Here is a 23,926-nt window from a genome sequence, read left to right as displayed (position 1 = left end):
GAATCTGAGAGTATACCGGAGTGTTATTACTGTAAAAATGATGTCTTGATGAGAAAATGGAGACCTGTACATATGTAGGCAGATGAAAAGTGGGCGGAAGTTCATCAAGTAGTATTGCCGGTAGAGTATAGAAAGGAGGTGTTGCGAGTTGCACATGAGGTACCAGTGGGAGGTCATTTGGGAATAAGGAAAACTCAAGCTAAAATCCAGAAACATTTTTATTGGCCTGGACTATATAAAGATGTAGTTAAATTTTGTCAATCATGTCACACATGTCAAGTGATAGGGAAACCTCAAGCAGTGATAAAACCAGCGCCCTTAATACCTATTCCAGCATTTGAGGAACCTTTTGCAAGGGTCCTAATCGATTGTGCAGGACCGCTTCCTAAAACAAAAAGTGGGAATCAATATCTTTTGACTGTAATGGATGTGTCTACTAGGTTTCCAGAGGCCATTCCAGTACGTAATATTACAGCTAAAAGGATTGTGGAAGAGTTACTTAAATTCTTTACTAGATATGGACTACCTACAGAAATTCAATCGGATCAAGGATCAAATTTTACTTCAAAGTTATTCAAAGAAGTTATGGATAGCTTAGGAATAAAACAATTAAAATCAACTGCGTACCATCCAGAATCACAGGGAGCGTTAGAAAGGTGTACCAGATATTAAAGACAATGTTGAGGGCGTACTGTCAAGATTATCCAGAGGATTGGGATAAAGGAATTCCATTTGATTGTTTGCAATTAGGGATGCACCTAATGAGTCTACCAAATTTAGTCCTTTTGAACTAATTTTTGGTCACGAGGTAAGAGAACCACTTAAATTGATTAAGAAAAAATTGGTGGGTGAGAAATCGGAAATTACACTATTGGATTATGTCAAATTTTAGGGAACAATTAAATAGAGCAAGTGAATTGGCTAGACAACATTTGAAAGTTGCACAAAATGTGATGAAACGGGTAGCGGACAAGAAATCCAAAGTTCGTAGTTTTGCCAGTAGGGATAAAGTTTTAGTGTTGTTACAAGGGAAGGAGAGAAAAAGGAGGTTTTAATGATTCTAACTCAAAGTGACGAACCAAATCCAGATGACTGTGAATTTGACATACCTCAAATTAAATTGGAAAATGAGGATGTTCTTAAAAATTGGGATGAATTGTTAAATTACCTTCCAGAGGAAAAACAAACTGACCCGAAAGAGTTATTGATATCACATGGGCAAGTTTGTAGAGATAAATTGGGAAGTACTCAAATGGCTATACATGATGTAGATATGGGAAACGCTGTTCCTATCAAACAACATCCATATAGACTTAATCCTTTAAAATTGGCACAGGTTAACAAAGAGATTGAGAGTATGCTTAAAAATGGCATAATTGAAGTGGGTTGCAGCCAATGGAGCTCGCCCATAGTGATGGTACCTAGACCAGATGGTACCCAACGGTTGTGTGTGGACTATAGAAAGGTGAATGCAGATACAAGAACGGACTCTTACCCTATCCCACGTTTGAAGGATTGCATTGAGAAAGTCGGACAATCTGCTTTTATTTTCAACTTCCAGACATGGAAAGATCATTTAAAACATCGTTTGGAGTTCTTCGATCGACTTCAGGTGGCAGGTTTGGTGATGAACCTAGCCAAAAGTGAATTTGGAGAAGCCGGAATCACTTTCCTTGCGGAGTTTCCGATACCCTCAAGACGAAGGGAAATAATGCGATTTCTTAGCATGAGTGGATTTGATCGAACAGTTGTGCAAAGGTTTTGTGGCGTGATGACTCCACTGATGGAATTGCTGAAGAAACGTAAACAAATTCAATGGACAGCGGACTTTCAACAGGCATTTGACTCCCTGAAAGCTGTGATCACCAATGCTCCTGTATTGGAGAATTGCAAGGGAATCTGTGGTCAGATTGAACTAAAGTATCTGATTCTAAAGAGAAATGCCGAGGAGTAGAGGAATGAATGGATCGTGCAGAGATTTTGTTCAAAGAGACTGTCAATCGAGAAGGATTTCGTTTGGAGGAAGACGAACAAAGAAAAATGGACTATATTATTATACCCGTTTGCATGTGTTGTTTTTTTTTAAAACCAAAAGGTATATTTACTGTGTACATTTCTTAGTGGATGGTGCAAAAGTGAAAAATGAAACTATCTTGAAGTTGATGGTTTATTTTTTTTTCTTGGGGGAGATGTCATGTGAGAGTACCTTTAAGAAATGGATGTTCAAGCAATGTACCTTTAAGAAAACAGTGATGTCAGAGAGTGGGTGGAGCGGAGGTCAGGTCAGCCATTTTGCAATTTAGTTTTGGAGTTTGAAAAGAGCTTGGGAGTGTCTGTGTTTGCAGTGAGCTGGATCTCTGCCATGAAAGACTATCGCTGGATCATTTGCGTGATTTAGAACATAGAACATAGAAAAATACAGTACAGAACAGGCCCTTCAGCCCACAATGTTGTGCCGAACCTTTTTACCAGATTAATCATAGAATATACAGTGCAGAAGGAGGCTATTCGGCCATTAAGGGGGAGGGTGAGCAGCCAAAAGTCGTGGTGCACATTGGTACCAACGACGTAGGTAGGAAAAGGGGTGTGGAGGTAATAAACAAGTTTAGGGAGTTAGGCTGGAAGTTAAAAGCCAGGACAGACAGAGTTGTCATCTCTGGTTTGTTGCCGGTGCCACGTGATAGCGAGGCTAGGAATAGGGAGAGAGTGCAGCTGAACACGTGGCTGCAGAAATGGTGTAGGAGGGAGGGCTTCAGGTATTTGGATAATTGCAGCGCATTCTGGGGAAGGTGGGACCTGTACAAGCAGGACGGGTTGCATCTGAACCAGAGGGGCACCAATATCCTGAGAGGGAGGTTTACTAGTACTCTTTGGGAGGATTTAAACTAATTTGGCAGGGGAATGGGAACCGGATTTGTAGTCCAGCAACTAAGGTAGCCGATATTCAGGACGCCAAAGCGTGTAGTGAGGCAGTGAGGAAGGGAACACTGACAAAGGAGAGTACTTGCAGGCACAGAGATGGGTTGAAGCGTGTATACTTCAACGCAAGCACCGGGAATAAGGTGGGTGAACTTAAGGCATGGATCAGTACTTGGGACTACGATGTGGTGGCCATCACGGAAACTTGGATAGAAGAGGGGCAGAAATGGTTGTTGGAGGTCCCTGGTTATAGATGTTTCAATAAGATTAAGGAGGGTGGTAAAAGAGGTGGGGGGTGGCATTGTTAATTAGAGATAGTATAACAGCTGCAGAAAGGCAGTTCGAGGAGTATCAGCCGACTGAGGTAGTATGGGTTGAAGTCAGGAAATAGGAAAGGAGCAGTCACCTTGTTAGGAGTTTTCTATAGGCCCCCCAATAGTAGCAGAGATGTGGAGGAACAGATTGGGAAACAGATTTTGGAAAGGTGCCGAAGTCACAGGGTAGTAGTCATGGGTTACTTTAACTTCCCAAACATTGAGAGGAAACTCTTTAGATCAAATAGTTTGGATGGGGTGGTGTTTGTGCAGTGTGTCCAGGAAGCTTTTCTAACACAGTATGTAGATTGTCCGACCAGAGGGGAGGCAATATTGGATTTGGTACTTGGTAATGAACCAGGGCAAGTGATAGATTTGTTAGAGCATTTTGGAGATAGTGACCACAATTCTGTGACTTTCACTTTAGTAATGGAAAGAGATAGGTGTGTGCAACAGGGCAAGGTTTACAATTGGGGGAAGGGTAAATATGATGTTGTCAGACAAGAATTGAAGTGCATAAGTTGGGAACATAGGCTGTCAGGGAAGGACACAAGTGAAATGTGGAACTTGTTCAAGGAACAGGTACTACGTGTCCTTGGTATGTATGTCCCTGTCAGGCAGGGAAGAGATGGTCGAGTGAGGGAACCATGGTTGACAAGAGAGGTTGAATGTCTTGTTAAGAGGAAAAAGGAGACTTATGTAAGGCTGAGGAAACAAGGTTCAGACAGGGCGCTGGAGGGATACAAGATAGCCAGGAGGGAACTGAAGAAAGGGATTAGGAGAGCTAAGAGAGGGCATGAACAATCTTTGGCGGGTAGGATCAAGGAAAACCCCAAGGCCTTTTACACATATGTGAGAAATATGAGAATGACTAGAGCGAGGGTAGGTCCGATCAAGGACAGTAGCGGGAGATTGTGTATTGAGTCTGAAGAGATAGGAGAGGTCTTGAACGAGTACTTTTCTTCTGTATTTACAAATGAGAGGGGCCATATTGTTGGAGAGGACAGTGTGAAACAGATTGGTAAGCTCGAGGAAATACTTGTCAGGAAGGAAGATATGTTGGGCATTTTGAAAAACTTGAGGATAGACAAGTCCCCCGGGTCTGACGGGATATATCCAAGGATTCTATGGGAAGCAAGAGATGAAATTGCAGAGCCGTTGGCAATGGTCTTTTCGTCCTCACTGTCAACAGGGGTGGTACCAGGGGATTGGGAGTGGCAAATGTCCTGCCCCTGTTCAAAAAAGGGAATAGGGATAACCCTGGGAATTACAGGCCAGTTAGTCTTACTTCGGTGGTAGACAAAGTAATGGAAAGGGTACTGAAGGATAGGATTTCTGAGCATCTGGAAAGACACTGCTTGATTAGGGATAGTCAGCACGGATTTGTGAGGGGTAGGTCTTGCCTTACAAGTCTTGTTGAATTCTTTGAGGAGGTGACCAAGCATGTGGATGAAGGTAAAGCAGTGGATGTAGTGTACATGGGTTTAGTAAGGCATTTGATAAGGTTCCCCATGGTAGACTTCTGCAGAAAGTAAGGAGGCATGGGATAGTGGGAAATTTGGCCAGTTGGATAACGAACTGGCTAACCGATAGAAGTCAGAGAGTGGTGGGAGATGACAAATATTCAGCCTGGATCCCAGTTACCAGTGGCGTACCGCAGGGATCAATTCTGGGTCCTCTGCTGTTTGTGATTTTCATTAATGACTTGGATGAGGGAGTTGAAGGGTGGGTCAGTAAATTTGCAGACGATACGAAGATTGGTGGAGTTGTGGATACTGAGGAGGGCTGTTGTTGGCTGCAAAGAGACATAGATAGGATGCAGAGCTGGGCTGAGAAGTGGCAGATGGAGTTTAACCCTGAAAAGTGTGAGGTTGTCCATTTTGGAAGGACAAATATGAATGCGGAATACAGGGTTAATGGTAGAGTTCTTGGCAATGCGGAGGAGCAGAAAGATCTTGGGGTCTATGTTCATACATCTTTGAAAGTTGCCACTCAAGTGGATAGAGCTGTGAAGAAGGCCTATGGTGTGCTAGAGTTCATTAACCGAAGGATTGAATTTAAGAGCCGCGAGGTGATGATGCAGCTGTACAAAACTTTGGTAAGGCCACATTTGTAGTGTACAGTTCTGGTCGCCTCATTTTAGGAAGGATGTGGAAACTTTGGAAAATGTGCAAAGGATGTTGCCTGGAATGGAGAGTAGGTCTTATGAGGAAAGGTTGAGGGTGCTAGGCCTATTCTCATTAGAACGGAGAAGGATGAGGGGCGACTTGATAGAGGTTTAGAAGATGATCAGGGGAATAGATAGAGTAGACAGTCAGAGACTTTTTCCCCGGGTGGAACAAACTATTACAAGGGGACATAAATTCAAGGTGAATGGTGGAAGACATGGGGGGGGGGGGGGGGGGGGGGGGTATGTCAGAGGTAGGTTCTTTACCCAGAGAATAGTGGGGGCATGGAATGCACTGCCTATGGAAGTAGTTGAGTCGGAAACATTAGGGACCTTCAAGCAGCTATTGGATAGGTACATGGATTATGGTAGAATGATATAGTGTAGATTAATTTGTTCTTAAAGGCAACACGGTAGCATTGTGGATAGCACAATTGCTTCACAACTCCAGGGTCCCAAGTTCGATTCCGGCTTGGGTCACTGTCTGTGCGGAGTCTGCACATCCTCCCCGTGTGTGCGTGGGTTTCCTCCGGGTGCTCCCACAGTCCAAAGATGTGCAGGTTAGGTGGATTGGCCATGATAAATTGCCCTTCGTGTCCAAAATTGCCCTTTGTGTCCAAAATTGCCCTTTGTGTTGGGTGGAGGTGTTGACCTTGGATAGGGTGCTCTTTCCAAGAGCTGGTGCAGACTCAATTTAAACTCATAATAATTACTGATGCAATATTTTTGGAGTTATCTTTGAAGTAAGGGGTGTTAAGAGATCCAATGCTTATTTAAGATGTTAAGTTGAGTTCAAGGAATAAACATAGTTTTGTGTTTAAAAACCCACGTGTCCATAATTGTAATCCCACACCTAGGGAACAAGCCGTGTGCTAGAAAAAGCAACAAATACATTAAAGGGAGAGGTTGGTTTAACTCCATGATACATTTTGGGGTTCTGAAAATGCCTCGCCCATAACAGTCGTTTAAGCACTTTACATCAGGAACATGGAGAAGGTGTTGAAAATATCAGGGATAAGACATTAGTTACAAGAGACTGCAGAAACTGCGGCTCTTTCAAGAACCGAGGGTTAAACCTGTCGAATCTGCTCAAAATGGGGGATTTAAGTGAAAATGTTAGTAATTGGAAGGTGATTTGACTACAGGGGAAAAAAACCTTGTTGCGATTGAACTGCGTGTACTGCTGTGAACCATTTTGAGGTAGAGCCTTGGGAGAGGTTGGGGGGGCTGACAGAGGTCGAGGCCGAGGGGGCAGGGTAACAGTGGCTGAAGCAGAGGCAACAGTGGCTGAGGCATAGGGGTGGGGAGGTGCTACAGAGACCAAGGGAGAGAGAGCAACAGACGGTGTGTATCAGTCAGAAGAGCGATAGAGGCCGAGGCCAGGTGGAGAGAGGCGGCAGAGAGGGAGAAAATAGTTGGTTAACGTCATCATAATGCCAGCACCACACCCCCTCTAGGTGGCATAGTGGCACTGCTGCCTCACAGCGCCAGAGACCCGGGTCAATTCCGACCTCAGGTGACTGTGTGTGGAGTTTGCACATTCTGGTTTTCCTCCGGGTGCTCCAGTTTGCTCCAACAGCCCAAAGATGTGCAGGATTGGCCATGCTAAATGCCCCTAGGTGGGGTAACGGGGACAGAGTGTGGGATTGGGTGTAGGTAGGGTGCTCTTTCAAAAAAAATGTCAGTGCAGACTCTATGGGCCAAGTGGCCCCTTTCCTTCTGCACTGTAGGGATTCTGTGATTCTATAGCAAGTAAATGAATAACTTACTTACTATCAAGTAAATGTACAGCAGGAAGGCATTTCACATCACCTGCTTTAAATCTACACAGCTCTGGGTGTTAGCTTCCTTCTGTACTGGTACTTTCTCCCAAGTTGAACCATCGCACTCACTTCCGCCCCACTGAAACACGTTTCCATCGTTTTCAATCTCTATGCTGAACAACTCTTCCTCGGTCAATTCAACACCTAAAAACTCACTTCAGTCTGCATCTCAGTCACCATCCTCAAACCTCACCACAAACAAATAAACCGCTTCATCTCCTTTATCTTCCATTTCTCAAGTCCATCTCTAACTTTCATACCTGGAAAACACTACCTCAACGCTACCCAAACAGAGTCCTCTTCACGAACATCGTCATCAATTCAACACCTTCACATTCATTCATCAGATATCAAACAGTCTGTCACTTCCAAGGTTATCCTGTCCACTGGGGTACATGTGCCCCAGACACCACAAATGTATGTTGGTGAGCACTCCACTGCCTAATGTGGCTTCACACTTTGGTTAGTACCATTCTTCTGCTCCGCGGTTATGTTTTAGTGCTCTGGGATGATCCTGAAGAGCTGTCAACTGCTATTTTTTCAATAAAGCTTCCCACTCTGTATCTTATATTTACCTTGAATGCAATCCAGGAACTCCGACTTGGTTTCTAATATTGGGCCATATCTTATTGGAAAAATAACTGCAAGTAAACAGCATGCACAGTCTTTAATGCACAAATTGGCTGGCTAGATCAGGGGATTAAGAGGTCTGCTATGAGTTGTCGATCTTCAAAACCTGTTGGTTGATTTACGCACTTTGCCATTTGGTTCTCAAGCAGCATTGTGCACTTAACCTCACCGTTGTTATTTTTTAAAGGGCCTGTTGCTTTGCACAAGTCATCCGTTAAACTTGCCAAAGAAAATTAGCACTAGACCCTTTTAACAACATCATAATTATTCATGATCCAGCTTTTTGGCCATCTGGGGGGAACAATAAGGAATATAGTAGGCCACTTGGCCCCTCGAGCTTACTGCACCGTTTAACTAGATCATGGCTGATCTTCTACATTAATGCCATCTTTCCGCCGCCCCCGGCTCTGGTTGGCACTGCCCCCCAGCACCCAAACGTCTGTGGTCGGAGGGGAGGGGGGAGGGGTCACCCCGTAGTGTGTGTGGCAGGGATCGTCCCCGGTGCCTGGGTAGTGAGAGGAAAATAAGTCAGGGCTGTGTAATTTGATCCTGCTCCTGTCCGTAAAAATACTCAATGACAGCCTCCATGGCCCTCTGGGGTACAGAATTCCAGAGATCAACCAAATATTGCTCCTCAGCTCAGTCCTAAAATGGGCCACCTCTAATTCTGAGACTGGTCTCCTGGTTCACGTCCTTCATGCATCTACCCTGCCGAGCTCTGTAAGAATTATCAGATCGTCTCTCACTCTTCTAAACTCTAGAGAATACAGGCCCAGTCTCCTCAACCTTTCCTCAAAGGGCAATCCACAATCCCACTAAGAAGTCTGGAGAACCTTTGTTGCACTTCCTCTCTGGCCAGCGTATCCTGCCTTAGACAAGGAGACCAAAATTTAAAATGGGCAATCTCATTCAATCATAAAATAAACTCTTAGGAAATTTAAGAACATTGAATCCTTTCAACGTTTTCCCCTCACCTTCTTCTTTCTCTCAATCCATCTTTATTTCGCGGTCTGTCAGATTGAACTCTAACTCACCCTCTCATCTATGGTCACTCGTTTTTTTCTCCCTCAATTCTCAACGCTGTTGGTCCCAGGTGCCCTGACCACATCATTACCAGCTCTCACTTCCAGCAAGTCATGCTGCAAAAAGAAATGAGGCTGCAGAAGAAAATCTAAGCATACACCACATAGTGCTCTGGACATCCATTAAGTTCATCTAGGCAGATGCCATTCTCTGCTCCAGGTTAAGCTCTTGCACATTTCACCACCTTTTCCACCAGCTCTCATCAAAACCAACTCCTCCTTGAAGTCTAGCAACTTTTGCCTTAATATTCCCTCAACCAGGCACCTCACCACCCATGTATGTCATGCCTGTTGATTGATTGATTATCACATGTACCGAAGTACAGTGAAGAGTATTTTTCTGCAGCCAAGGGAATGTAAACAGTACGTACATAGTAGACAAAAGAATAATCAACAAGATTGCATTGACAATGGTAAAATCAACAAATATTGATTGGTTACAGTGCGGAACAAGGGCCAGTGAAGAGCAGCGTAGGGTGTCGCGGATAGTGTTTTTACAGGCAACAGATCAGCCGGGGGGGGGTGGGGGGGGGGGGAAAGAGTCGTTGAGGAGTAGTCTTGTAGCTGTGGGGAAGAAGCTGCTCCTATGTCTGGATGTGCGGGTCTTCAGACTACTGTACCTTCTGCCTGATGGAAGGGTCTGGAAGAGGGCAAAGCCTGGTTGGCCTCTGCTTATTTGCTGAGACTGTCCTAATCACCCTGCTTTTCTACAACCTTACACCACCAGCTCTCACCAGGATACCCATCAACTCTCTTCAAGATGCCAATCCAGTCTTCAAATCCCCAGTATGACGTCAAGTAACAATCATTATTTTGAGGGATTAAACCAGACTTTTCCTCCTCGCTGTTATCCTAACACCTGCCCTTCACCACCGCTCCTCCACACTCCAGCAAATGTTTACTTGTGGCTCCATGGCTTAAGTCACAACACAGACATTACATTTCCAAAAAGTGGTGTTCCTCAAGCTTTAGCACTAGGACAACTGCTTTATTGATTTTGTATTAGTTACTTGGATATTTGAATACAGAGTAAAATTTCAAAATATGCCACAGGTATCAAACTCCGTGGTGTGGCAGACAGTGAAACTGATACTAATCGACAACAACAGTGCATAGATAGGGGGGCAGAATAGGCAGCAAGGTGGCAGGTGGAATTTAATGCAGATGTTTGAGATGATGCATTTTAACAGAAGAATAGAGAGCAGCTGTATAGACTAAATAACACAGTTCTAAAGCTCGTGAAGGAACAGAGGGACCTGGCATTCATGTACATAGATCTTTGAAGGTGGCAGGACATATTGAGAGAATAGTTAGTACAGTTTATGGTATCCTTGGCTTTATAAAGTGAGGTACCGAGTACAAAGTTTGGAAGTTATGCTGAACATTAATTTAGCTCTGGGGAGGGCAGCACGGTGGCGCAGTGGTAGCACTGCAGTCTCACGGCACCGAGGTCGCAGGTTCAATCCCGGCTCTGGGTCACTGTCCGTGTGGGGTTCGCACATTCTCCCAGTGTTTGCATGGGTTTCGCTCCCACAACCCAAAAATGTGCAGGCTAGGTGGATTGGCCACGCTAAATTGCGCCTTAATTGGAAAAAATGAATGTAGTACTCTAAATTTTTTTTTTTTAAATTTACCTCTGGTGAAACCACAATAACAGAATTGCACCCAATGCTAAACACTGCACTTTATTAGAATTTTTTTTTTCCAATTAAGGGGCAATTTAGCGTGACCAATCCACCTACCCTGCATATTCTTTGGGTTTTGGGGGTTAAGTCCCACGCAGACACGGAGTGAAAGTGCAAACTCCTCACAGACAGTGACCCGCTCCAATATCGAACCTAGGTCCTCGGCGCTGTGAGGCAGCAGTGCTGCCCTCTGTGCCGCTGTGCCGCCCCCTAATCACTGCATTTTACGAAGGATGTGAGAGTGTGTCCTTGAGAGTCCAGAGGTGATTTAGCAGACTGACCACAATCAGATAAACAAGGATCTTATTGAATTGGGGAAGAAGGCTCGATGGGCCGAATGGACTTCCTCCTTATAACCTAATCATCCTACTTCCTATGTCTCAGCAATCACCTCTCTCAAACATTCACCATAGAGTAGGAAATCCAACACCAAATCAACTGCACCAGTTCAGTCTTCTACAGTTCACAGCAGAGTATTTAACAGCAAACACCTCCGCAAATCAATAGTGCAGAGCTGCTGTCGTCACCACATACGCTTGTACTGCAGCAAGACCTGGACGATGTATCAGAGACACACACAAACACTAGAGAAATTCCATCAGCAATGTCTCTGCCACATCCTCTGGATTCAACAGGAGGATCATTGAAAGCCAGGTCCTCAAACATTCTGGCAAACCTATTAAAAATTAAAAATAATTTTTTTTTTTAAATTTAAAAAAAAAAAAAAAAAATCATCGCTGGCCACTGCATAGGCATGGCTGAAAATAATCTCCCTGTCAGGTGCTGTTCTCTCAACTCTCAAATGGTCAATATTCCCATGGGAGGACAAAGAAAATGTTCAAATACTTTCAAGCCCTCTTTGAAGCATTGACTGGGAGAAGCTTGCTGGAAATAATGGCAATAATTGGTCAATCAAGCTTCATCATACTTCAAATTGCAATGTCTTTTTTTAAATATAAATTTAGAGTACCCAATTCATTTATTTTCCAATTAAGGGGCAATTTAGCATGGCCAATTCACCTAGCCTGCACATCTTTGGATTGTGGGGGTGAAATCTACACAAACACGGGGAGAATGTGCAAACTCCACACAGTGACCCAGAGCCGAGATCGAACCTGGGACCTCGGCGCCGTGAGACAGAAGTGCTACTCACTGCGCCACGGTGCTGCCCTATCGCAATGTCTTAATGATGAGGCAGAGTGACAGTGGAGAACAACAGTCAAGGAAACAAATCTTGAACCTTCCAAACCCATGACCGTTAACTTCTAGAAGGACAAGGGCAACAGACACATGGGAACCCCATCATCTGGAGGTCCCCCTCCAAGTCACACACCATCCTGACTTGGAGTATATATCGCCATTCCTTCACTGTCAAAATGCTGGAACACCCTCCCTAACAGCTCTGTGGGGTACCTATGCCTCCAGGACTGCAGCGGTTCAATAAGGCAGCTCATCTCCACCTTCTGACGGGCAACGAAGGATGGGCAATAAATGGTGGACTAGCTGGCGGTGCCAAATTCTGGGAAAGAATAAAATAAACTCCAAACCCCAATACGCCATGGGACATCCTGCCCAAGAGCTCAAAGGTCAGCAGGTCAAAAATCAGCCTGTTCAGTTGCATGAAGACCTATGGCACAAACTCGCAACTAGGGTAGCACGGTAGCCTTGTGGATAGCACAATTGCTTCACAGTTCCAGGGTCCCAGGTTCGATTCCGACTTGGGTCACTGTCTGTGCGGAGTCTGCACATCCTCCCCGTGTGTGCGTGGGTTTCCTCCGGGTGCTCCGGTTTCCTCCCACAATCCAAAGATGTGCAGGTTAGGTGGATTGGCCATGATAAATTGCCCTTAGTGTCCAAAATTGCCCTTAGTGTTGGGTGGGGTTACTGGGTTATGGGGATAGGGTGGCGGTGTTGACCTTGGGTAGGGTGCTCTTTCCAAGAGCCGGTGCAGACTCGATGGGCCGAATGGCCTCCTTCTGCACTGTAAATTCTATGAAAAAACCCTTAATACACATCATTCTCAAATCGAGGGGCAGCCCTCACCAACCATTCCAAAAAGCCATCCTCCCCACCACTGTAGGATGTTCATTCAAACATTACTCTCCAATTGGAATACTCAGGTAGTTGTTTTTGACCGGAGCAGATGCGATAGGTCGAAAGGCCTTTTCTTTGCTGCAGACCTTTATGACAAATGAAGAAACGTAATCTGTCACTGCACCTCCCTCGTGCTTCAAATTCAAAACACTTCTCATATATTACAACCCGATGCATCAGTGTTCAGGTGAAATGCATCCCTCCTGGTTAAGACTTTAGTTTAGGACAGAACTATCAAACTGCAGCGCATCACTCTCTGGCAACCAAATAATAGTAGATAAAATTATGGAAGAATCTACAGAGAGGTTGCCAACAGCTGCCTTTTATAAGCAGCCATAGCGGAAATGACAAAGATTCCACAGAAGTATGATGAATACATTCATCTGTCCCTTTCATATTTATTTATTTTCCCTCTCCACTTTCCTTGGAATGAAGTAAGGAAGGCAAAGATTGGCAAATATACCAAAAGGCTTATGCACAGTGCAGTCTACTTCCTCCAAGTGCCGCTAATACCTTTTAATGGCTAGAAGGCATCACAAGGCCACTTAGTTGTTCCCAATCATTGAGATACAAATCATGGTACAGTCAAGTTTCAAAGAGTTTATTTTCACTTTTTAAAAAGCTCTCTTTTCTGTGGCACCAAATACTTTTATTTGCTACTTGTGCACCCTCCGAGGCCCAAAACATTGCCCAGTTTCCTACTTATTGCTTCTTGCCTATGCCAATTCATTATGGCCCAGGTGAACATGATGTTGATGCCAAAAGCACTGTAGCAGCAGATTGAGCATTCCTCCAATTTCCATTTGGCATCACCCCAGTGTTTGTGTCCCATCTGAAAACTGCCTGGATTTCAGAAGTGACCTAATTCTGTCATTTCAATAAGACAGAAGTTTCTTTTCACATTCACACAACGGAATTTGCATTTCACGTCCCAATTCCTCAAAATCCACACGAGGAATTTTGTTGAAACTGAAACTTGATTCAGTCTGGACAAAAATTAGTGAGGTTTAAAAAAAACAAAACACTAGTCCTCATGCCCAATTGGTCAGACCATAGAGAAGTTATGGTGCAGGAAGAGGCCATTCAGTCCATTGTGTCTGTGTCGGCCAAAAAAAGATACCAGCTGCTCATTTTAATCCCATTTTCCAGCACCTGACTGAATTTCTTTATTCTGGGAGGTGAAACCATGTCCATCAAAAATCTCCATTTTAGTGGCAAGAAACTCCATTTCACAATAACGCAATGGCTTAATTCTCCACACCAAGAATGTCCCAGGAATTTGAGTTTGTTTGAACTCAGCAAGTACGACAAACAAAATCATTTCAGAGCATAACGGGTATTATTTAAACTGTCCCCCAAAGAAACGATTACTCAGAGATAATGAAAAACGGAAATAAATACCCTTTCAGAGCCATGCTTTAACCCCGAAACTTTAACCGTAACTTGGGGTTGGCAGTGGTGAGGGTAGCATACGAATTAAACCACAATAGCCACAGGGGCTGATTTAGCACACTGGGCTAAATCGCTGGCTTGTAATGCAGAACACAGCCAGCAGCGCGGGTTCAATTCCCGTACCAGCCTCCCCAAACATGTGCTGGAATGTGGTGACTAGGGGCTTTTCACAGTAACTTCACTGAAGCCTACTTGTGACAATAAATGATTATTATTATTAATACCCTGATTTTTCAATGCTGGAGTTCCTCACATGCATTGAGCACCTCCTGAAATCTAGGAGCTGAACTCACCATTCACACTGTGCTTTCCCCTCCTCGGAGACAAGTTTCTTGCCTGTATTGCATTGGAGCAACGGCGGCGGGGGGGGGGGGGGGGGGAGAGGTTAACATAATCAGGGCTTAATTTCAGAAATAATTAAAATACTTTCCTGTTTTGCAGTGTTTTAATTATTTCTGAAATTAAGCCCTGATTATTTTAACCCCCCTGTGGCTCCAATAAAACTAAGTAACAGCACCTCAAAAGTGTATAGCTGTGGGGAAGAAAGTGTATACCAATTGTGGGTCACTTTACGTCGACACCGCTCTTGCCTGAAGAGTCAGATCTTGAGCACATAACATAGGCTGAAACTTCAAGAAATTGCTGTTTGTCAGGATATACATTCGCAAATTAAACTTTAAATCAAAGCCCAAATTGCCTATTGATGTGAGCATCAAATGAACCCGTGGCACAATTCAAAGTGCAGTTTGCCCTCATTTTGCCACCCTTCCCCAATCTGGCCGACATGCGACTCCAGCCCCACACCAAGATGGCCGACCCACAACAGCCCTCTAAGGTGGCCAGGTAAGCCTCTTAGTTGTTTAAAACTGCTTCAGGCAGCATCGGCTCACTACCCACCTCTCAGAGCAAATAAAGGGAAAGATAACAAATGCTAGCTTTCCCAACAATAATCTTTTCAGATGTTCTAATGAAGGAGTTTGCCCTAAATGCAGGTTATCGAGAAATAGAATCATTATGGCACAGTTTGAAAGAGACTAGTCAGCCTGTCAAGTCCATGCCAGTCTCTGTAGAGTAACCCAGATAGTCCCATTCCCCCATTCTATCCGCCTAGCCCTGCTAAATTTTTCTTTCTCCTGGTTCAAAACTGCTCACAAAAATCTTCTCCCCGTCACCATTGTAAGGGGACCACTCTGGGCAGAAAGATAAACCATAGGGCAGCACGGTGGCGCAGTGGGTTAGCACTGCGGCCTCACGGCGCCGAGGTCCCAGGTTCGATCCCGGCTCTGGGTCACTGTGCATCTCCCAGTGTTCGCGTGGGTTTCGCCCCCACAACCCAAAAGATGTGCAGGCTAGGTGGATTGGCCACGCTAAATTGCCCTTTAATTGGAAAAAATGAATTGGGAATTTAAAAAAAGAAAGATAGACCATAGTAATTGGCATGTTGACTATGGGAGCAGTAATTCCAAGTATCATGAAGATCCAGCTGCATGTAATTCAAAGCTCAAGTCCCAACGTTTTGAAATATCATGAAAATACTAAATTCACGCGTGAAATTCAAAACATTTTCCAAAATCAGAAATGCATTTTGACTACACAGAAACTGCAGTGGGAGTGATTCACAGATTCTGAGATTGATTCAACAATGTGAAGACATTCATCAGATCAGACCATTAGGAGGCATCCTTGTACAATGCAGAAAAGCACTATCATTTCAGTTATAGCACTATTTCTCTTTATGGGGCTAGGTCAATGCTGTTTCCGCTTAGGGCTCCATTGCATCAATTTGTCCTGCTCCAACAGTAGGTGCAAGATGAGGAATGGGGAAGGTTAAGCTATACCTAGATAGGTCGTTATATCCCTGATGCACAGTAAATCATTCAATAACTGCCATCCACAAATCAAGAACACATCTGGATCGCGGCCTAAAATTGGATTGATACTTTTTCGGGGGAAAAAAGCTGTAGGAGAATTATCAACAAGACACAGAACCCAAAAACAGCAGAACTAGAGTAGATACTTTTCAATCACCTCTGGGTGGAAGAAAATTTCAGGTCCCAGGAACCTCTCATAGCCCACATCTACAGCAAATTGGCGCTTGCTGATAGCATTGGTGCCGACGTATGGCTTGATCCATTTCCCAGGATCGGTGTCGTACTTCGTGAATTCCTTAACTATGTCAGGGCAGATGTAACAATATCTCTCCTGCAAAAAAAAAGAACGTTGACAGCAGAATGTGAGAGCAATATAAAGACAAAGAACTACAAAATACTAATCACATGGCATTCTATGACTGACATGGCCTAAAGTGTCTTGTTACAAAGAGAAAGATTCATTTTGATTTTGGGAAACTGACCAAATGCTTGGGAGTTTGAATAGAAGGTTTTTTTCTGCTGCACCTAATCGTGCATAAGTTTCTGAAACAAAAAATTAAATGGACATGCATGAAAAATACAGCCACCTCTCCACTGCACCATTCTTCAAAACAACTGTAGTTGAGGGGTTTCACTTTGACAATCAGAAATGTATACCAGGAAATTATGCACCCCATTAATCTCTTAATAGGAGCTTTCCAGCGTTGTCAGAATACTGAAGCTATTAATCTCCTCTTACATAAATGGTTTATCAAACCACTTAATAGTGTTATTGAAAGAAAGAACCCCCTTACTTTTCAGACATTGTTTCATTCAACAAAGACAAATTAAATTTCAATTAGTTTTCTATCTTTTGTTTACATAGTATGGCCAGCATGTTTGGTCGCAAAAAGGTTGGTATGCACGAAAATAAAATTTTTAAAAGGGCCAATATCAGATAATGCTGGAAACAGGATTGGCAGCAACCGAGGATAGTGAACGAAGTGAAATTTTCAATGAATGACCTTCCATCAGAACTGGAAAAAGTTTGAGATGTAACAGCTTAGAGGCACAGAGCCAGGGGAAAAGGGAAATGAAGAATTAACATAGATGGTGACGTCTGTGATAGGAGTGAAAGGGATGAAGGTGTGAGGCAAAAGGGGTTGGGAGTGGGATAATAAAGAAACAAAATATGGAAAATGGTTTCAGTAGAACCAGTACCAGCACCCACTTTCTAAGAAAATGAGGATGCTGGCTTTGATCTGAAGTTATTAAAATCTGTGTTGAGGCCATAAGGCTGTAAAAATGTCCAAACGAAAAAGATGAGGCATCGTTCCTTGAGCTTGGGATGAGTTTAATTGGAAAATCGCCAGGAGACCAAGGAGAGAGAAGCCAGAGAGAGATGCAATCTTAATATGGCAAGTGGCTGGAAGTTAAGAGTTTGGTTTGAGGGCCGAACAGTGTTTAGCAGGGTGGACATTCGATCTGCGTTTGGTCTCCCCCACATCATGAGTAGCGATTATGGTTTAGTAAGTTGCAAGCAATAGGTTACATTACCGTTTCACCTGGAGCCTGGGTGGGGGAAGGTGAAAGGGCAGGTGTTGCATGAACAGGGCTTACATGACTGGTATCAGGAGGCAGGGAGCAAGTGTTGAAGATGAGGGAATAGTGGTCCTGGATGTCAGAGGGAAATAAAAAGAAGCGTTTATTCCGAATTCCTACCTTGATGGCTTTGGCTGTTTCCAGGGATTGTTCGGGTGGTATCCCAATTTCTCTTTCCCTCAAGAGCTGTTGAATGAAAAAGGTAATATCTCGACCTGCAACAGGGATGTGTTTGATACAGCTTCCAATGACGTAACCTTCAGCCTTTGGAGATTTTGTAAGACAAGAGGAAAGAAAAATATAAGCAACATTGGCTTCAAAGTGAAAATTTCACAATCTCAATTCACTGGGCAGTTCATTTGGTCTGATCAAAAATATAATTACATTATTTTTTTTACAGAAACTCAAGACCATCTAGATTGATCTAGAAATGCTTCATTTATGCAGGCTGTGCATGATCGACCCCGTCACAAACTCCATATCCATCAGTTTAATCGATTGAGGGAGTGTCCTTCACAAAAGCCCGATCTTCACAGCTAGTCAAGGAAAACAGCAAGATATTCAGCCTTCCTTGCGTTCCCTTCCTTGTCCTTTTTGAACCAGTGTTTCACCCCACCACACGTGCCAGCCCACCCCAGGTTTAGGGATAGTTTGCTGATGGGAGTGCCGAGGACCGGGAGAATAATAATAATCACTTATTGTCACAAGAAGGCTTCAATGAAGTTACTGTGAAGAGCCCCTAGTCGCCACATGCCGGCGCCTGTTCAGGGAGGCCGGTACAGGAATTGAACCCGCGCTGCTGCCTTGTTCTGCATTACAAGCCAGCTGTTTAGCCCACTGTACTAAACCAGCACCCGATAGCAAAGAACAAAACTAGTACAATTTCCCCTTTCCTGAATTGCGGCACTGCTTTAGGGAGCACTGCAGCAGCATTTGTGCAAACAATTTACACGCAGGAGGCAGCTAACCAAGAGTTTAAAAAAGGGGCAGAAGCAGTTTCGGAACATATGCCAATGAAATAGTGAGAGCTTTTCACGTGCTAATAACATGGCAAAGGGCATTTCCTTATTTTTTCCCACTTAAAAACTGAAGGGAAAAGTCGAGGCCGATTGCAACGGAAACAAAATAATAAGAAAAACCCAAAGGTTTAAAAAAAAAGCGATGCCATGCTTTGGTGTTAAGCCTGATGTTTGAAAAGGGAGGACAGGGAGACTGAGGGAAATACAGCATAAGATCCTTCAGTTCAAGAGTCTTGGAAAAGATTGAATTGGCGTACAGGCAAAGTAATGAGTCGGTAACATTACAGACAATTTCTACACCATTTGTTCACAGTATTCCCTTGACGCATTTCCAATAGCCCAGACTCCTATTTGACAAGAACTTGTCCAGTTAATTTTAATTAACAATGCTTTATAATTTATCTTATTACCCTCAATTAATACACATGACACCGGTTACTTAAATAGAATCCCTAGTGCAGGAGGCCATTCGGCCCATTGAGTCTGCATTGACCCACTGAAAGAGCACCATACCTAGGCCCAATCTCCCGCCAAATCCCCACCTAACCTTTGGATACTTAGGAGCAATTTAGAATGGCCAATCCACCTAACTTGCGTATCTTTGGACTGTGGGGGAAACCCACGCAGACACTGGGAGAATGTGCAACGTCCGCACGGACAAGTTACCGAGGTCGGGATCAAACCTGGGTCCCTGTCACTGTGAGGCAGCAGCGCTAACCACTGTGCCACCCCAGAAAAGCTTATTTGTCCAAATAAATGGGTGCAGGTATATTAGGAACTCAGGAGAAAATCTATTACACTAAAATAGATCAAATGGACATGGTCACATGTGGGCATGTGTATGTAGCAGGCAGAACAAGGGTGAGGAAGGAGGGTGCAGAGCGAGCAAGAGAGAGAGAGAGAAAAAAAGAGAGCAATTAAAAGAGAGCGGCGAGATAGAAGCTAAAGATTGGAAGTTAGAGATACGAAAGATCACCTCTCAGATTGACAGAACATCAAATTAGACAGGAAATCAACAGCAGTTTCATAGAAACAGAAAATAGAAGCTAAAGTAGGCCTTTTGGCCCTTCGAACCTGTTCCACCTTTAGAACCATAGAATTCTTACCGTGCAGAAGGAGGCTATTCAGCCCATCGTCTCCGAAAGAGCACCCTGCCTCAGCCCAAACCCCTACCCTATCCCCATAACTCGCACAACTTTGTACTCTTAAGGGGCAATTTAGCATGGCCAATCCACCTAACTTGCACATCTTTTGACGGTGGGAGGAAACCAGAGCATTTCTGGTGGGTTATTGGCGTCTGCCTTTGGGAAAACAAAGTATGTATTTAGTTGGTCAGCCATTTCTTTGTTCCCCGTTATAAAATCCCCTGTTTCGTACTGTAAGGGACCAATCTTTTTCTCTTCACATTACTTGAGAAACTTTTACAGTCAGTTCCCCGCAAGATTACTCTCGCAACAGGGCCAGTTAGCTCAGTTGGCTGGATAGCTCTTTTGTGACGCGTTGTGACGTCAACGGTGTATGTTCAATTCCTATACCAGCTGAGGTTAATTCAAAGGCCTTAACTTCTCAACCTTGCTCCTCGTCCTCAGGTTAAATCACAACCAATCAGCTCTATGGACTTCTGGGACTGTGGTAAAATTTACAGTTACTCTCATACTCTATTTTTCCTTTCTTAAATCAATCCCTTTGTCCTGTTTTGCCACATTCCAAACTATTCCCAATCATCAGGTCTGCTGTTTTTTTCTGGCCAACTTGTATGCTTCTTCCTTGGACAGTAATTTATAATGATGTTTATCAGCCACTGTCACATGATTCAATTACAAGGTGACAACACTTGTTTAATCTAGGTCCGTACAGATTCGGAAGTCAGGCGATAAGAGTCCAGTGGCTTCCAATGTCTTATTTTCCATTAAATAAAACCTCCCTTGTGAGGCAACCCAACTTAATCAATTGAGAGAAAAAAGACACTTGCTGCAAAATCCGAGTGAAACCATTTCACAGAACACAAAGTCCAGTCACGATTTTAATAAAGTATATTAGAAATAACATTTCCCTGATGGATACAAGTTTCATTTAGAACCTTAGGTATCCAATAACCCAGAGAGCAAAACACTATGCTATAAATCAATAAAGCAAAATGTACATAATAAAGTAATCTTCACTTTATTTTCGTACTGGCAGAAACAAGAGAGCAGCACCCTCTGCTGCAAACCCATGCAATGCGTTTTTCTGTATGTTGCAAATTACTTTTCCATCCCGAATATTCTGTACGTTTCCTGTAATTCTGCCATAACCTTCTCCAAATTATTTGTCACAATTATCCCATTTCACAGTTCGCCAATCATCAACATCCCGAGGGTTAGCAAGATAGGAGCAGCCAGAGGGTATTCAGTCCCTCTAGTTTACTCAATTCAATTTACCCATCTTAGCTCCACATCCATTATTATCGTTAACCCCCCCATAAAATCGATTGATCACAGCCCACCTCCAAAATGTCTCACAATTGACAATTCTGGTGGGGAGGTTTTGTCACATGATCTCCAACCACCCAAGCATCTTCTCAGCCTTTCCATATCAACCGATAAACAAACAGTTTCTTCATTACCCGATTTGACAACCTTCCCGACAACCGCACCACTAGCTCCCTCTATTGTCAATTATTTTTGTAATAAATGAATGCAGTCAAAGAAAATAAAAATAATTTTTTTTCATGGCTCTATGAAATTTCTCCTGGGTTTCACCCAGTAGGGATCTGGAAATTTTTAAATTTTTTCAAACTCACTCACCCTCCAGGATAATTGTGGAGGCTTGGCAATCCTTGTGGAGCACCACAGCCTTCAGTGGAAGAGGTCTTGTGTGTAGATTTACATACAAACATGCAAATTAGAAAGAGTAGGCCATTTGGCCCCTAGTGTCTACTCCACCATTCAATAAGATCATGGTTTGATTGGACTTAGATTTGATTTATTGTCACATGTACCCAAGTACAGTGAAAAGTATTTTTCTGCGGCTGAGGAACGTACACAGTACGTACATAGTAGACACAAGAATAATCAACAGAGAACAAATGGTACATCGACAAACAGTGATTGGTTACAGTGCGGAAAAAGGGGCCAAACAAAGCAAATACATGAGCAAGAGCAGCATAGGGCGTCGTGAATAGTGTTCTTACAGGGAACAGATCAGTCCGAGGGGGAGTCGTTGAGGAGTCTAGTAGCTGTGGGGAAGGTGTTCCTATGTCTGGATATGCAAGTCTTCAGACGTCTGTACCTTCTGCCTGATGGAAGGATCTGGAAGAAGGCAATGCCTGGGTGGGAGGGGTCTCTGATAATGCTGTCTGCTTTCCTGATCAGCGAGAGGTGTATACAGAATCGATGTGGGGGTGGCAAGTTTGTGTGATGCGTTGGGCGGAGTTCACCACATTTGCACATTGGTTAATGCAATTATGGCCTCAAGTCCATATTCTGCCTACCCAGGAGTTAAAGTTATTTACCTCTGCCTTTATTGAATGACCCTGCCTCCACCGATCGCCAGGGAAGAGAATTCCAAAGATTCACAAACCTCGAGAAAAATATTCTTCCCATCGCCATTCTATATGGGGAACCCCTTATTTTGAAACTGTGTCCCCAAGTTCTAGTCTCTCTCTCAAGTGGAAACATTCTTTCAGCATCCACCCGGTTTCTTCTGTGTTTCAATAAGGTCATCTCTCATTCATCTAAACACAAATAGTTACAGGCCAAGCCTGTCCAACCTTTCCTCATAAGAAACCCCCTCCCCACTCCCACCCCCATCCCAAGTATCAGTCAAGTGAACCTTCCCTGAACTGCTTCAACTGCAATTTTATATCCTCTCTTAAATAAAGTGACCAAAATTGCACAGAGTACTCGAGGTGTGGTCTCACCAACACCCTGTACAAAGGTAGCAAAACAGCTCAGCTTTTACATTGAAAATAAATAACATTCCATTCTTTTTTTCTTATTACTTTTGTCATTCTTTGAAGTTATCAAGAGGTCTGAAGACATTCTTTAGCATGCAGAGAGATACTAAAATACACCTTCTTTGTTTGAATGCAGCTCCCAACTGAAAACAGAACCAAAAAAACTCAAGAGACACAAAGCAGCTTCCAGCTCAAAACAAAAGTAAAAGACAGAATCGCAGCTCAGCTCCACCCACACAATGACCGCACCGCAGCCATTCAATAAAACACACTTTTCTTAAAGGAACCCCCACATGACCTAACCACTGTGCTACTGTGTTAATATAGTGCACATATTTTTCCCTTTTTGTAAAATAATAAAATGAGTCTCCTGTACCATTGGGTATTTTGTCTATGGAGCAAAGTTGTCCCATTTAACTGCCAACTTGTACGTTTGAGACTATTATTCAGAATGGATAAATCCGTTCTCCTAAAAGAACAAGGGCAGTAAAGATATGGGGATTCCACCACCTGCAAGTTCCCCTTCAGGGCACACACCATTCTGACGTAGAGCCAATAATTGCTGTTCCTTCATTATTGCTGCACTAATGTCCTGCAACGTGGGTGCACCTACACAAATGTGGACTACAGCGTGTCCAAGAAGATGGCTCGCCACCTCCTTTGCAAGGGCAATAAATGCTCACATCCTATCAGTTAATTCTAACATGTTGTGAGAGAGGAGATGTTGAGATAATGAGGGAGAAGCAATTATGCAACTCTCTGGTGATGATTCAACACAACAGGTGAGAGCATTTCTAGGATGCTAGGTGGGTAAGATTTTGTTCCGAATAGATGCAAGCAGCACCTATCTTGTATAGTGAATCCCGAGAGGCCAACAAAGGAGGTTTTGGACACATCATGACTGAGGCATTAATGAGGGTTTAAATAAAAGTTAGAGGGTTACAGTGGGGGAGTAGAAATAGATATCATTTCAAACTTGAATGTAGACAGTCTTACTGATGGCCTGAATATCGAACCGGTAGCCCAGATCAGGGTTGAGTTACAAGCAAGGTTGCAAGAATACTGGTCTCAGTAGGTATCCAGTGACATTTAAGTTTTTTTTAAATATTTTTTTAATTAAAGTTTTGCAAAGTTTTTCATAATAAATAGTAATAATCCTAACACAGCAAAATAGAGTGAACATTAACATAGTGCAAAAAGAGAATATGCAATAGCAATTGACTAGACATGACCCCACATGCCTCAGTCTTCCCACATCCCGTTTTCAGTCCCTCTTTTCTGTTTCTTTTCTGTTTTTTTTTTATATTTTAATATTTAAGGCGGGAACAGGAAGTTCGACCCGCGGACTTCTG

The 23,926-nt window shown here is 43.5% G+C and overlaps 1 protein-coding gene across 4 annotated transcripts in view; it reads right to left on the bottom strand.

Annotated features, from left to right (window-relative positions):
* actr3b (actin related protein 3B) overlaps positions 1-23,926 on the bottom strand; it is a 151,502-nt gene that overhangs the window by 32,744 nt on the left and 94,832 nt on the right. For all 4 annotated transcript variants that reach the window (XM_072508189.1, XM_072508188.1, XM_072508186.1 and 1 more), the window contains 2 exons: positions 17,739-17,882; positions 16,195-16,368 (listed from right to left, as the gene is read on the bottom strand). In XM_072508189.1, coding sequence (XP_072364290.1) covers positions 16,195-16,368; positions 17,739-17,882 — 318 coding nt within the window. The remainder of the gene's footprint in view (positions 1-16,194; positions 16,369-17,738; positions 17,883-23,926) is intronic.

This window comes from Scyliorhinus torazame, chromosome 6 (genome assembly GCF_047496885.1).
Source record: "Scyliorhinus torazame isolate Kashiwa2021f chromosome 6, sScyTor2.1, whole genome shotgun sequence".
In the NCBI taxonomy this organism is placed as follows: Eukaryota; Metazoa; Chordata; class Chondrichthyes; order Carcharhiniformes; family Scyliorhinidae; genus Scyliorhinus; species Scyliorhinus torazame.
The sequence above is the reverse complement of the archived record's forward strand: the minus strand, read 5'-3'. Positions and strand labels throughout refer to the sequence as shown.